Source organism: Medicago sativa, chromosome 4, assembly GCF_051527215.1.
Source record: "Medicago sativa cultivar Bolivia chromosome 4, Bolivia_mono, whole genome shotgun sequence".
NCBI lineage: Eukaryota > Viridiplantae > Streptophyta > Magnoliopsida > Fabales > Fabaceae > Medicago > Medicago sativa.
The window spans coordinates 70,337,680-70,350,132 of NC_140752.1; the positions used below are offsets into that span (position 1 = coordinate 70,337,680).

General features: G+C 33.7%; 1 protein-coding gene and 1 long non-coding RNA gene across 2 annotated transcripts; one reads left to right on the top strand and one right to left on the bottom strand.

The window, feature by feature from the left end:
* Window positions 1-245: 245 nt before the first annotated feature.
* Window positions 246-9,625, top strand: LOC146931372 (alanine--tRNA ligase-like). The gene is made up of 15 exons (XM_085702871.1): window positions 246-1,114; window positions 1,397-1,635; window positions 2,685-2,825; window positions 3,306-3,452; window positions 3,714-3,866; window positions 4,453-4,582; window positions 4,930-5,026; window positions 5,284-5,404; window positions 5,603-5,662; window positions 5,788-5,838; window positions 5,933-6,028; window positions 6,301-6,390; window positions 6,536-6,718; window positions 6,947-7,117; window positions 9,264-9,625. Exons 1-15 carry the CDS (start codon window positions 964-966, stop codon window positions 9,333-9,335), a joined length of 1,902 nt encoding a protein of 633 aa, XP_085558997.1. The 5' UTR covers window positions 246-963; the 3' UTR covers window positions 9,336-9,625.
* Window positions 7,661-8,660, bottom strand: LOC146931373 (uncharacterized). The gene is made up of 2 exons (XR_015006682.1): window positions 8,209-8,660; window positions 7,661-7,989 (listed from the first exon to the last, which is right to left on the bottom strand). It is a non-coding gene; the product is annotated as an uncharacterized LOC146931373 (long non-coding RNA).
* Window positions 9,626-12,453: the final 2,828 nt, after the last annotated feature.

Genomic DNA, 12,453 nt, shown 5'->3' on the forward strand with positions numbered 1-12,453 from the left:
AACATTTGAAATATGTTGTAATTATAGTGAAAATCCAAGTGCCTTGGACAACTCTCGGTTTGCAAGAGGAACTAGTGTGTGTGTGTGTGTGTATATATATATATTGTGTGCGTGTGTGTTTTTGTGTGTTTGATTTTATCCTTCATACTCTGCTTAAATGTTATATCCTTTAAAAGTATGACAGTAAAAATAACGGGATACATATTTAGTTTTTGAAGAAGCTAAATTAACCCACCTAAATTGGTATCGGAAAGAATCGAACCTAAAACCTCAAGGAGGAGCACACTCCCATATCCCAAAACAATACCACCAGGCCAACCCAAGTGGGTGGGATACATATTTAGTATTTATAAATTTATATAAAATTGAAAAATTTGTCAATGATACTTGAAAAAAACATAGGACAAATTAAAGTCATATTTTGACCTATTTTTAGTCTGTCACTTATGATATTTAGTTGAAAATTATTCTATTACAAATTTTTTCTTAACAACATACATTTTATTTCAAATTTAAAAACGTATAAATTGAATATTTAAAATGAATTCAAAATAAATGTAGATAACATATTTTTTATGCATAAATTTAGATAACGTAAGTATTAATATTCTTTTAAAAAAAAAGATAACATAAGTATTATAAAACATATTAAATTAAACCTTGTAAAAAAGATAACATAAGTATTATAAAACATATTAAATTAAACCTTGTAACAAACTAGCTTGGGGTCCAAGGTTACCAAAAGTAACAAACCTTGTCCCCCCAAGCGCTATAAATATAACCAACATTTATCGCGCCACTTTCAAATTAGAAATTTATAGCCCGCGGCGCGTAAAATTTCTAAGCGACAAAGCAGAAGCATAAGAAACGATAAAGAATATCAATTCTCGTCGTAACTGTAAAGCTCCATTGCCGCCACCTTCTCGCGGAGTCTCCAGGTCTATTCTCTCCACCTCCCCCACCATGCGAGAAACTGAGTCACTTGACATTGAGTGGCCTGCAAAGCGCGTCAGAGACACGTTCGTGAAGTTCTTCGAAGAGAAGAATCACGTCCATTGGAAGTCTAGCCCTGTCGTTCCTCTCAATGACCCTACTCTCCTCTTTGCTAACGCTGGTAGCTACTCGATCTTCTCTCTTCTCCTTATATTATCCTTATTGTTTTTCATTCAACCAGTTATATTATGCAGATTCTTAGGATTGAGATTGAAATTGAAGTACTTGTAAGTTGATTCCCTAGAAATATAATCTCAAACTGAAATCCGCTATTTTATTAGTTTTTGTTTGAGTTGTTCAATTTTCTTCTTGGCTTATTGATTGAAGCTTTTCATTTTATTTTTAGGGTTTTAAGTGTTTTTAAGTTGAAATTTTCTTCTTGTCTTGTTTGTGATTTTGGCAGGGATGAATCAGTTCAAGCCAATTTTTTTGGGGACTGTTGATCCTAACACCGCTGTGAGCAAACTCACTCGTGCCTGCAATACCCAGAAGTGTATCCGAGCTGGTGGTAAGCACAATGATCTTGACGATGTGGGGAAGGACACTTACCATCACACCTTCTTCGAGATGCTGGGTAACTGGTCCTTTAACGACTACTTTAAAGAAGAAGCCATTAGCTGGGCATGGGAGCTTCTTACAGAAGTATGTTTTATCAATTGGAGTTTCGCATCTCTCTTTTTGAATTACGTTGTTGGTAAAATCATTATGAAGGTGTTTTGTGCCTTGGTTTAAAAGAAAAAGTTGATTAGAATGTTCTTTTAAATTTGAATAAGTTAACTATGGTTATTCTGTTTTTAGGTGTTTATCTTGTTTTCAATATCTTCAAATGCAGAAGTTGGCAGCTATTTAGTTCCTCAATATATATATATATATATATATATATATGGGTGTTGCTATAACACACCCAACCATTTTTATGAAGGTGTGCATTAGCATGCAACACCTTTTTAATTGGACACTAAAAACCCTTTTCTCTCTTTTCAATTGTGATCTATTGAATGCCTCTTAAAGTAATTTTCATACCCAAACCTCAATTTCTCTCTCTTGCTCTCATTTTTTTCGGCCAATCATTTTAGTAGATAGAAGAAAAGCTGGTACATTTATTTTTTTTAACAAAGAAAAGCTGGTAGCCTGGTACTGTTCGTTCCTCTTTGGCATTTTAATAAATTTGCATGTTGTCAAAAGAATAAGAAAAAAAACCCAGCAATAGCAACGTTATTATTTTTTTTTTTGACGTTCGCTGTGTTATTAACAGTTTAACACATATATTGTACCATTAAAAAAAAACTCAGCTTTGTACCAAAAGAAAAAATAAACTCAACACAAGCCAGTTATTATTTGAACCGTTAAATAGCAAGTTAGGAAAAAAAGTGATCATTTAAATGCCAAAGAACCACATGAACTAGATTTTCTTCCTTCTCTGAAGCAAAAAAATCCGTTGGCTGAGAGCAAGAGAGAGAAATTGAGGTTTGGGTATGAAAATTACTTTAAGAGGCATTCAATAGATCACAATTGATGAGAGAGAAAAGGGTTTTTAGTGTCCAATTAAAAAGGTGTTGCATGCTAATGCACACCTTCATAAAAATGGTTGGGTGTGTTATAGCAACACCCTATATATATATATATATATATATATATATATATATATATATATATTGCATGACTATATATCTTTTGTGTTTACATTGTAGGTGTATAAATTACCGTCGGATCGTATTTATGTTACATATTTTGGTGGTGATGAGAAAACTGGTCTTGGCCCTGACAACGAAGCTAGAGATATATGGTTAAAGTTTTTGCCTCCTGGACGCGTTCTTCCTTTTGGTAGTAAAGTATGTTTTCACTGAGTTTTCTCTTAAATGCATAGAATAGAATATTTTTATAAGACATGCAAAATATGTTTAATATCACATCATGCATTTTATTATAATTCTAGCTACAAAACAGACCTAGCATCCTTTTCTGCCATTTTCCCCTCTGTTTTCAGCCGTTGAAGATGTTTTATAGGTTTACTTCTGTTGTTATTCTATGCCTGTGCCGAATTTATGAACTATTATAATAACTTATTAACATTGTCACTGCTGGTAGTTATCAATGATTAACGATGACATACAGTCCTATAATTTATATGCTTTTTAAGCTGCTCATATGCCAAGTGCTGGGATCATTTCTCTTATCTTCAGAAAAATTTCAAATGAAAAATTAAATGGATTTTTTAAATAATGGAGTCAAGCAAAATCTATTTAACATTATATTGTAAATTGTTTCTGGACTGAATTGGCAAATCTAATTTGGTGTTTATCTTTGGATAGGACAATTTCTGGGAGATGGGTGATACTGGTCCTTGTGGACCTTGCTCGGAAATACATTTTGATAGAGTTGGTAACCGCGACGCTGCATCTTTTGTAAATGATGACGACCCTAACTGCATGGAGATATGGAACCTTGTCTTTATTCAGGTATTTTAATGATATATAGTGTGTGTTACTGCCATTTCTCCCCCTGCTCGCCCCACCCAAAATAAAATTTGTGTACCTGATAAGTTGGTTTTAGAATCCATTGTTCTAGCAGGCAAACTTTTTTCTATACCAATGAAATTTGTATCTTATATGTTTATGTTGATCTCATCTACTTTATAAGTTAGCATTAGAATCAACATGCAAACTTTTTCTATCCCCGTGAAGTATGTATCTTATATGTTTCTATTTGTCTCACCACAGTTCAATAGGGAGGCTGACGGCTCTCTTAAATCTCTGCCTGCAAAGCATGTTGACACGGGCATGGGTTTTGAACGACTGACCTCTATACTGCAGCATAAAAATAGCAACTATGACACAGATGTCTTCGTGCCTATCTTCGATGCTATTCAGCAGGTATGGTTGTGAAGGAACTCAAGCTTATCATATTTCCATATATATTTCTAAAACCAGAATCATACCTAGTCTTGAATTGTGCGATATTTGAATATGAATTATAATACTTAGTATTTTGTCAGTAGGCCTCCCATTAGGCACTTATGTTAGGCTCAGGTCCATTATAGATGTCCCAACTCTGATCTAGTTTAATATTATGTAATAGATAGATTATGTGTGAAGAGGAAATAGAAGAAGGGAGGGAATTGACAGTCAGGTGGCGGTTATTTTGCTTATGGTTGTTTGGGAGAGACTCGAAGCTAGGCTCTCTAACATCCTAGGAGTTTCCAGCAGTTGTAACTTATAACTTCCTGTACTAATCCCTTTTGTATATTCACTCAACAGAAACATAGTTTCCTTTAGAATTATATGGCTCCTGTTTAACATATTTCCAAATTTATCTGGACCACAATTTTCAATGAATCATTTTAACATAGCGTGCATGTTTGTATGAATTACTTTTCATTTAGCATAGTGATTTTATATCTGTAAAGGGAATGATCATCCAGTTGATATGTAATTTTGTTTTCCTGTAACTCATTTACAGGCAACTGGTGCTCGGCCATACTCTGGGAAAGTTGGACCAGAGGATGCAGATAAAGTTGACATGGCATACAGGGTTGTTGCAGATCACATCAGGACTCTGTCAATTGCCATTGCTGATGGATCTCAACCTGGTAGGATATTGTAGACTTGGTATCTTTATTGACATACTTTCCTTTTGGGGATTCAGAAATTTCAATTTTGCTACCTTCTTGCCTTCATGTCTTGAGGAAGGCACCTTCTTCACAGACAGGGTTGTAGCCTTTGTGGAGATGCACAAGGAAGATAAATTTTCTACCATTTATTAAGGATTTTGAATTATATATAATTTTTCTTGTGATGCTAACTCTATAACAGTTTATCTAAGTGAACACCACGTACTCTAGCTCTCTTTAAAATTTAGGATATCTGCCATTTATGGTATTTTGATGATAGAGAGAGGAATGCTTACCTTAGTTTTATTATGCTTTCTATTTTGAAGGTAATGTTGGTCGTGAGTATGTTCTGAGGCGTATACTCCGTCGAGCAGTTCGGTATGGACGTGAAGTGCTAAGAGCTGAAGAGGGTTTTTTCAATGGGTGGGTACAATGGTTAACAATTTCAATTTTTTGTCAGAATCCATATCTAAATCTTTCTTACCACATCCCACGTCCCAGTGCCATTTCAATATCTAAAACTCTTATTTATCTATTATTTCAAATTCAAATTCGATGCACTTGCTTAGATTTTTTTATTATTATTACTAGTCATCTGCTTAGCGTATTCCAGACATAAATTTGTGAAGATATATTCTGTTTTTAATGTGTGTTTCTGTCGTCAATCTTGGTGAATTCAGGCTTGTAAGTGTTGTGGCAAATGTGCTGGGTGATATTTTCCCCGAGCTAAAACAAAGTGAAGAGCGAATTAGGAAGATGATTCAAGTGGAGGAGGAAAGTTTCAGCAGAAACTTATTTAAGGTGAGGATAGACATGCATGAAGACATTTTTATGGGTTGTCACTTTTTGGTCTCCGTGACACAATGACAGCCATCTGAGTTTTTTTTTTTTTTTTTGTAAACTTGATGATTCTTTTATTGATTAGTTGGTATTCTTTTGTTATTTTTCTTTCTAATGAAATGCCTATGAATAAAGGAAAACCTGTTTTTACTTCTCCAGGGCATCAGAAAATTTAACAAAGCGGTTGAACATGTTCAGGGAAATATACTGAGCGGGGAGGTAAGTAAAATAATTTATTTTCTGATATTTAATATGCTTGGGTTTCATCAAATATTATTGCTTAGTTTAGTAGTTTTGTGATGGGACTGTGAGCTATTTCTCATACATTTGTCTCTTGATTATAGGTAGCGTTTGAGTTGTCCGATACATTTGGGTTCCCATTAGATCTCACACAGGTAGGTGTATTGCTTCACAATAGCGAGCTGCATGAATTTTTTCATCTATTATGCTTTTATGTTTTTGTATTTTCTAACATTTTCTATTTATCAGCTTATGGCTGAAGAGAAGAAACTAAAAGTCGACGTCGAAGGTTTTCATCGTGCTATGAAAGCCGCGAGGGAAAGGTCAAAAACTGCTCCAAAGAAGGTATTTAGTTTACTTCAGTGTACCTTTTAGGTGTCAAAATTCCTTCTGAGTTCTGAACCCACCCAATAAAGTTTAAGGACTGAACAAAAAGAATTGAAAATATTAATACCGATTTGGTTTTTTTTCTTGTCCCCTTCTCAACATAATTATCTGTTGCTAGCTTTCTTTCTCTTTTTGCATGTGATTGACACTGATTTCCTTAGCAGATAGAGACATCTACTTCTCTTCCAGAATTGTTATTAAGTTCACTTTTTATTTCCCTTCTGTCACAGAAAGTTTCGTCTCTGAAAAGCAACATGGAAACATTATCGATTCCTGCAGCAGAGAAAGCTGAAAACAAGATCGAGATAACCCTACCTCAGGTATTATATCTGGAATAAGTTTGCATTGCAGGATTTATACTTTTTCCCCTGTTCCACTTTTGTCCGTTTTTGATTGTTGTGCTTTCGTTGCTATTTGCACACGTGTGAAATCCTATATTTAGTTTTAATATCATAATTCTTGTAGGATCAAATGAGAAAAGCACAAAAGCATGTTGCCGAAGAAAACAAACGTAAAGCTCTAATGATAACTACCGAGAAGGCAGACCTAGCTGTTTCAGACGCTAAATCTTTTTGCATATCTCACGTTGATGTTGGCCTGGATGTTGCAGCAATTCGTGAGGCTGTAAAAAAAGTCATTGATCAGAAGGTATTTGCTAATTCATAATTAATTAAGAATCTTGCTGGGACTCCAGCATTTCATTGAATGACCTCGTTATTTGTTGAGTTGAATGCATAATATGCTTTTGGAACTCAAACTTTGTTGATATCATTGTATGTCCGGACAAACTCTTTGAGTTTGCCATATGTGTCCTTGGCAATTATATTTTCTGTCAACATCAAACAGTAACTAGAAGCAATGTTTGCTGATAAACAGGGATTGTCAGTGATGGTTTTTAGCACTGATGAATCTACAAACAAAGCTGTAGTTTGTGCTGGGGTGGCAGGAGATCAAGGCAACCTGGATGTATCAGAATGGCTGAGTAATGCCTTGGGGCCACTGAAAGGGAGATGTGGTAAAGGAAAAGGAGGTCTTGCAACGGGTCAGGTCAGTATTTATCCAATGACTCTAATTATCACTTATCAATAATCTCTCCATTTCATATATCATGCCATTTAAGGTATTGCACATCCGCAAAAAAAAGTATTCACTATATTGATTTAGATTTATAAATTAGCTTATATTTGATCAAAATGCCATGGTTTTGTATATTATTTACCATGAATTTGATTTGGTTTCTGAAATTTTGAATAAATCTGAAGTAATATCAGTTGTAGTTTTGTCGAGCTTCTTAACTCTACTTGAATTTTTATATTAAAAGAGAAAGGGCAAGAAAGAATAAGGAAACTTTGTGTTGTTTTTTTTTTTAGGCTTAATATATCCAGAGGTCCCTTAACTTATTTTTTCTTCTCACTTCAGTCCCTTAACTTTTAAATGTGTCAATTTGGTCCTGTAAGTTTTCTTCCGTTTACATATTTGATCCTTTCTGTTAACTTTTTAAAAAAAAAGTTAAGTCTGATTAAAAAATTATAAAAAAAATAAAAAAAATCAGAAAAAAAATAAAAATTAAAAGAAAAGAAAAACAAAACCTCAAGAACACATAAACACATTCATCTCAAGAACACTAAACCAATTTTTTTCCAGAAACATTCTTTTGCGGCAGTAACCATTTCTTTGGATCAAATCCCTTTTTCTTTCAAAACCTCAAGAACACTAAACCAATTTTTTTCCAGAAACATTCATCTCAACACCAATCTTCACAACACAAATCCATTCAAACCATACGACCTCCATTTTCATTTCCTTCCTCACAATATCTCTCCCACAAAGTTCACAAATCCAGCAGGCTAAAAAACGACTACCACAGTGATTTACCAACACGCACACAACATAGATCACAGCACAACATTCTGTCGGATCTGTCAATAATAAAAGGGGTTCAATTATTCTCCACAATTAACAAAATTTAACAGTTTAGGATGAAAAAAAATCAAAAATTGACAAAAGGGTTATGATGAAATTCATAAATTAACAAAAGGGGTTCAATTAATCACCACAAGAAGCAAAATTCAACACTTGCACAATCAAAAAATAGAAAATTTCAAAAAGGGTAAGAGTGAGAGAGCGAAGAAACAAACCATAGCATAGAGATTGGAGAAACCATTAACCAAAGTAGGGGTTTTTGTGAATCGTTGTTGAAAAGCATCGCTAAGATTATGAGCAGGATCGGTTGAAATGATGAGAACAGAAGAACGAACAGAAGCGAGAAGGATAGAGAGAATTGAACTGCATGTTGTTTTTCCAACACCACCTTTGCCACCAACGAAAACCCACTTTAAGGTTTCTTGTTCTAGGATGTTTTGTAATGTTCCTTCTGGTAATGGTTGATCTTCCATAGCAATAGCAACAACGTTGTTGTTTCTCTGATTCTCTTTGTTGTTTGATGAATCAGAGAATGATGTTTTTGTTTTGTTTTGAGGTTTGAATTTGGATTTTCAATATAATTAAAAGTGGTAATGTAATTTGTTTTCAGATTTTGGAGAGACTGAATCTAAATCTAAATCCAAATCTTCTTATATTAAATCCATTCATTTTTTTCATCCAAATCTTCTTATATGTAATGTGTTTGTGTGTTCTTGAGGTTTTGTTTTGTTTTTCTTTTCTTTTAAATTTTTTTTCTGATTTGTTTGTTTATTTTTTTAATTTTTTAATCAGACTTAACGTTTTTTTTTTTTAAAAGTTAACGGAAATGATCAAATGGGTAAACGGAAGAGGACTTACAGGATCAAATTGACACATTTAAAAGTTAAGGGATTGAAGTGAGAAGAAAAAATAAGTTAAGGGACCTCTGGATATATTAAGCCTTTTTTTTACTTAGTAGCTTGATCTTAAAATAGTATGTTTCAACAATCACTTAATTTATCATGGTCACCTACTTTAGGGAGTCAGTCTTATAGACATTGCTTACTGATCTACTTCGAAATGTGTTTGCCCAAAGTCTTCGGAGATAGCTAGATTTTTGTCATTTTTAATTTATTATGTCATCAACCATAAGCATCTTAGGAATGTTTTGATCATCGGATTATCGTTTGATATGTCGGCTGTTTATGAAGCGATTGTTTATTAATTCTGTCTGTCCTAGATGTGTTTGGTTGATATCGTATTGATTTGTGTATGCACCACCGATTTTCAGGGCACAGATGCATCACACCTAAATGAGGCTATGGGTCTTGCTGTGAAATTTGCATCGGTGAAATTGACTTAATGATGCAATGCAATGGAGTATATTCTTCCAGTGGTGAAAGCATGATAATGTGGTCATCATCTGTATAAATCATTCAGAAGGGAAGGACACGTTGATGTAATTTATTAATCTGAATGAGTTGAACATAATTACAATTTTTAGTGCCTGAAATTGTAGGGTTAATATGTTACAAAGTGTTATTTGATGGCAAATAGTTTTGTCTATAAAAAATCACAAATTGTGCCAGTGTAAATAGCAATTGAATTGATTCAGAAAGGAACCACACTTTGAAGAAGTAATTTATTTATTAATCTGGTTGAATTGAACATAATTCTAATCTTCAATGCCTGAATAACATTTTGAGTTTATGCAAAAGTGTGCCTTGATTGCAAGGAATTTTAGTCATGTTTATAAAAAGATCTCAAGTGACCAAAAGCCACCCATGTCTTGCACCGTGCAAGACTTAAATTTAGTTTGATGCATCCAGTACATCATAATATCATACACCCTCACCTCACCATATCATACTCTGATTTTGAATGAAATGCATTAGTTTTACCTTTGCTAAAAAAGAATTAAGTTGAATAAATGATGGGTATGAGATTCAAATTCCAACCGGTACATATCAAAGTCCCTACCAATTGAGTAATGCTCATGTGAATTTAGAGTTATTTTTATACAAACGGTGTAAATAATATTGATTTGATAACAAACCCTTTAAAAAAAAGTCATCATCGACTATTTTTGTCGCCTGATTTTTGCGTGGTATATTGTTGCTAATAGATGGGAATGGATTGAAGAGAAGAGAGAACGCATTTAAGTTGGATGTATTTGATGATTGAAGAAGATGAACAATGGTGTTCCTGCATTTTTTTATTTTATTTTATAATTTTAAATAATGAAATGTAAGTGAGATATAGTAAAAAAATTAAAAAAATTAAAAATTATATAATCAACGTGCTACATAATCAAAGTGTCAAAACATGTTATTATTTTTATATATAGTATAGATAAATTGATTTAAACATTTTTAATATATATCGGATTAACACTCACGCAGTTTTAGATTTTTTTTTTATAAATTTTTAACACGAGACATGTAATTTAGTCTGAAGAATGTGCTTGTATAAATTTGTTAATTTATATGCTATTTTTATATTTTGAAATTTTACATGTGTTTGATCAATAACATAGTGTCTTTGGTGAGTCGACTACCGATTTTGTTCTTCATTTATAGCTTCAGATGTGAGTAAAATTTAGTCACACCAAAAACAAAATCCTGGATCCGCCCCAGCCTTGGGCCCCAAGTTACCAATAAAAAAACCTTGGTCACTAAACCTTAATAAACTAACGAGGAAGGTGGAAAGAGTAAAATAAAATAAAAGCAACCGGTGTTCCTGTCATATTAGAAGTTGCAGCAGCTTATAAATAAGCTAGAAAGAGATAAATTTGAAGCAAGAAACAGGAACCCATCCTAACCGGTTGGTGTTGCTGCAGGGTAAATCAAAGATGAAACTTGATGTTCCGGAAGCATCTGATGTGTGAGTACTGTTGTTTCTCACATTCGTAAATCCTAATTCTACTTTCACATGCATCATCTTATGTATATCAGTTAAACAAAGTTGAGTTAATTGTTGGAACTTATGTTGGGGGTCTGCTGCAATAACTTGACCAAGAAGATGATGAAGATGACTATGATGAAGTGTGCACATAAATTCCAAAGATTTGTTGTATATCTTGATTGTTGGGAAGATGCTGCTGTACTTGAAACCTGAAAAGATTAATGGTTATGCATGTAAACTCAAAGCGTATGGGGTTGCCATACTAACCTTTAGGTTCGATTCGCCCCCACCAATAACTGTATATTGGATGCAATAAGGAATGACCGGCGAATCCCCTTCAGGATACTATGAGTTCCTTGACGTGTATTGCACAACCACACCAAGCGTATCTCCTAACAGTATTTTACAGATTTATGGTTCCAGCAATTCACTCATGCATTAGAGAATTGATGGATGATTTAGAGTAAGAGAATGAGAGAGAATTATGTTGTTAATGCAACAAAATTCTGTCCAAAGTTGTGTGTTGTTGTTCTGTTGTGTGTCCAACTAATGCCCAAATGCCAAGCATTTATAGTGCATTATATGACCCTTCATATGAGAGAAAACACCCCTTTGATTTGAAACAATGTTATGGTTCATTAAACATCCCTTTGTCAAAGGTTATAATCATATACACTTGAATCAATGCAAAGGTTCATTAAGCACCCTTTTGCCAAAGGTTATAATCATATATATTTGAATCAATGCAAATGTTCATTAAGCATCTCTTTGCGAAAAGTTCCAATGTATATGAATGATTCCCATGAAGAGTTACAACTTTTGATTTAAAGTGATTCCATTATTTTGGAAATCACCAACAATCCCCCACCATTTTCAAAATACTAAATCACATAAATCCGGAAATTCCATGCCTTCAGATAATGGTATCTCGCGATTTGAACCATTACTTAGTAAGTTAAGTTTTCGCTCATTCCCAAATAGTATGGTAGGCAAGCTTTGAACCAACTATTCATTAGAACAAGTGTGCATAACTTACACATAGAATCTCGGTACCATTGATAAAGAGACTTGTAAGATGACACATTAAGAAGGCCTTGTGTCATATATCCCTTTTCATGAGAATTTAAGAGCAAACCCTTGAACTCCGTGAAGCGGCCAAACTTCATTCTCACATAGGTAGACTATATCGGAAATGCCCCATAAGTATGCATTCCAGCAAATATATGCTATATGTCCATTAAGAGGAAAACCTCATCCTACCCTTTTTCTTCTTATGGTCCAAGTACTTTTTCCCCTTGGGATGTATCTATTGTCAAGTACTTCAATTACTCTAATAGTGTACTTTCACCATTGAACCCAAGACTTGATGCTACTCAAGTGTGGGTTGAGTTTCCACCATTGGTAATCAATTAGATTTGGGTTTGTACCACATCCCTAATAATGTCTTCAATGTATTCAACATCATTTTCCAAAGACATCATTCCTTGTCAATCATTTCGTCAAATAATTGCAAGATTTTCTTTTAACTTTTATAAACTTTGAATATTCAATTCTTCACATAGATTTTGTATTCTCAT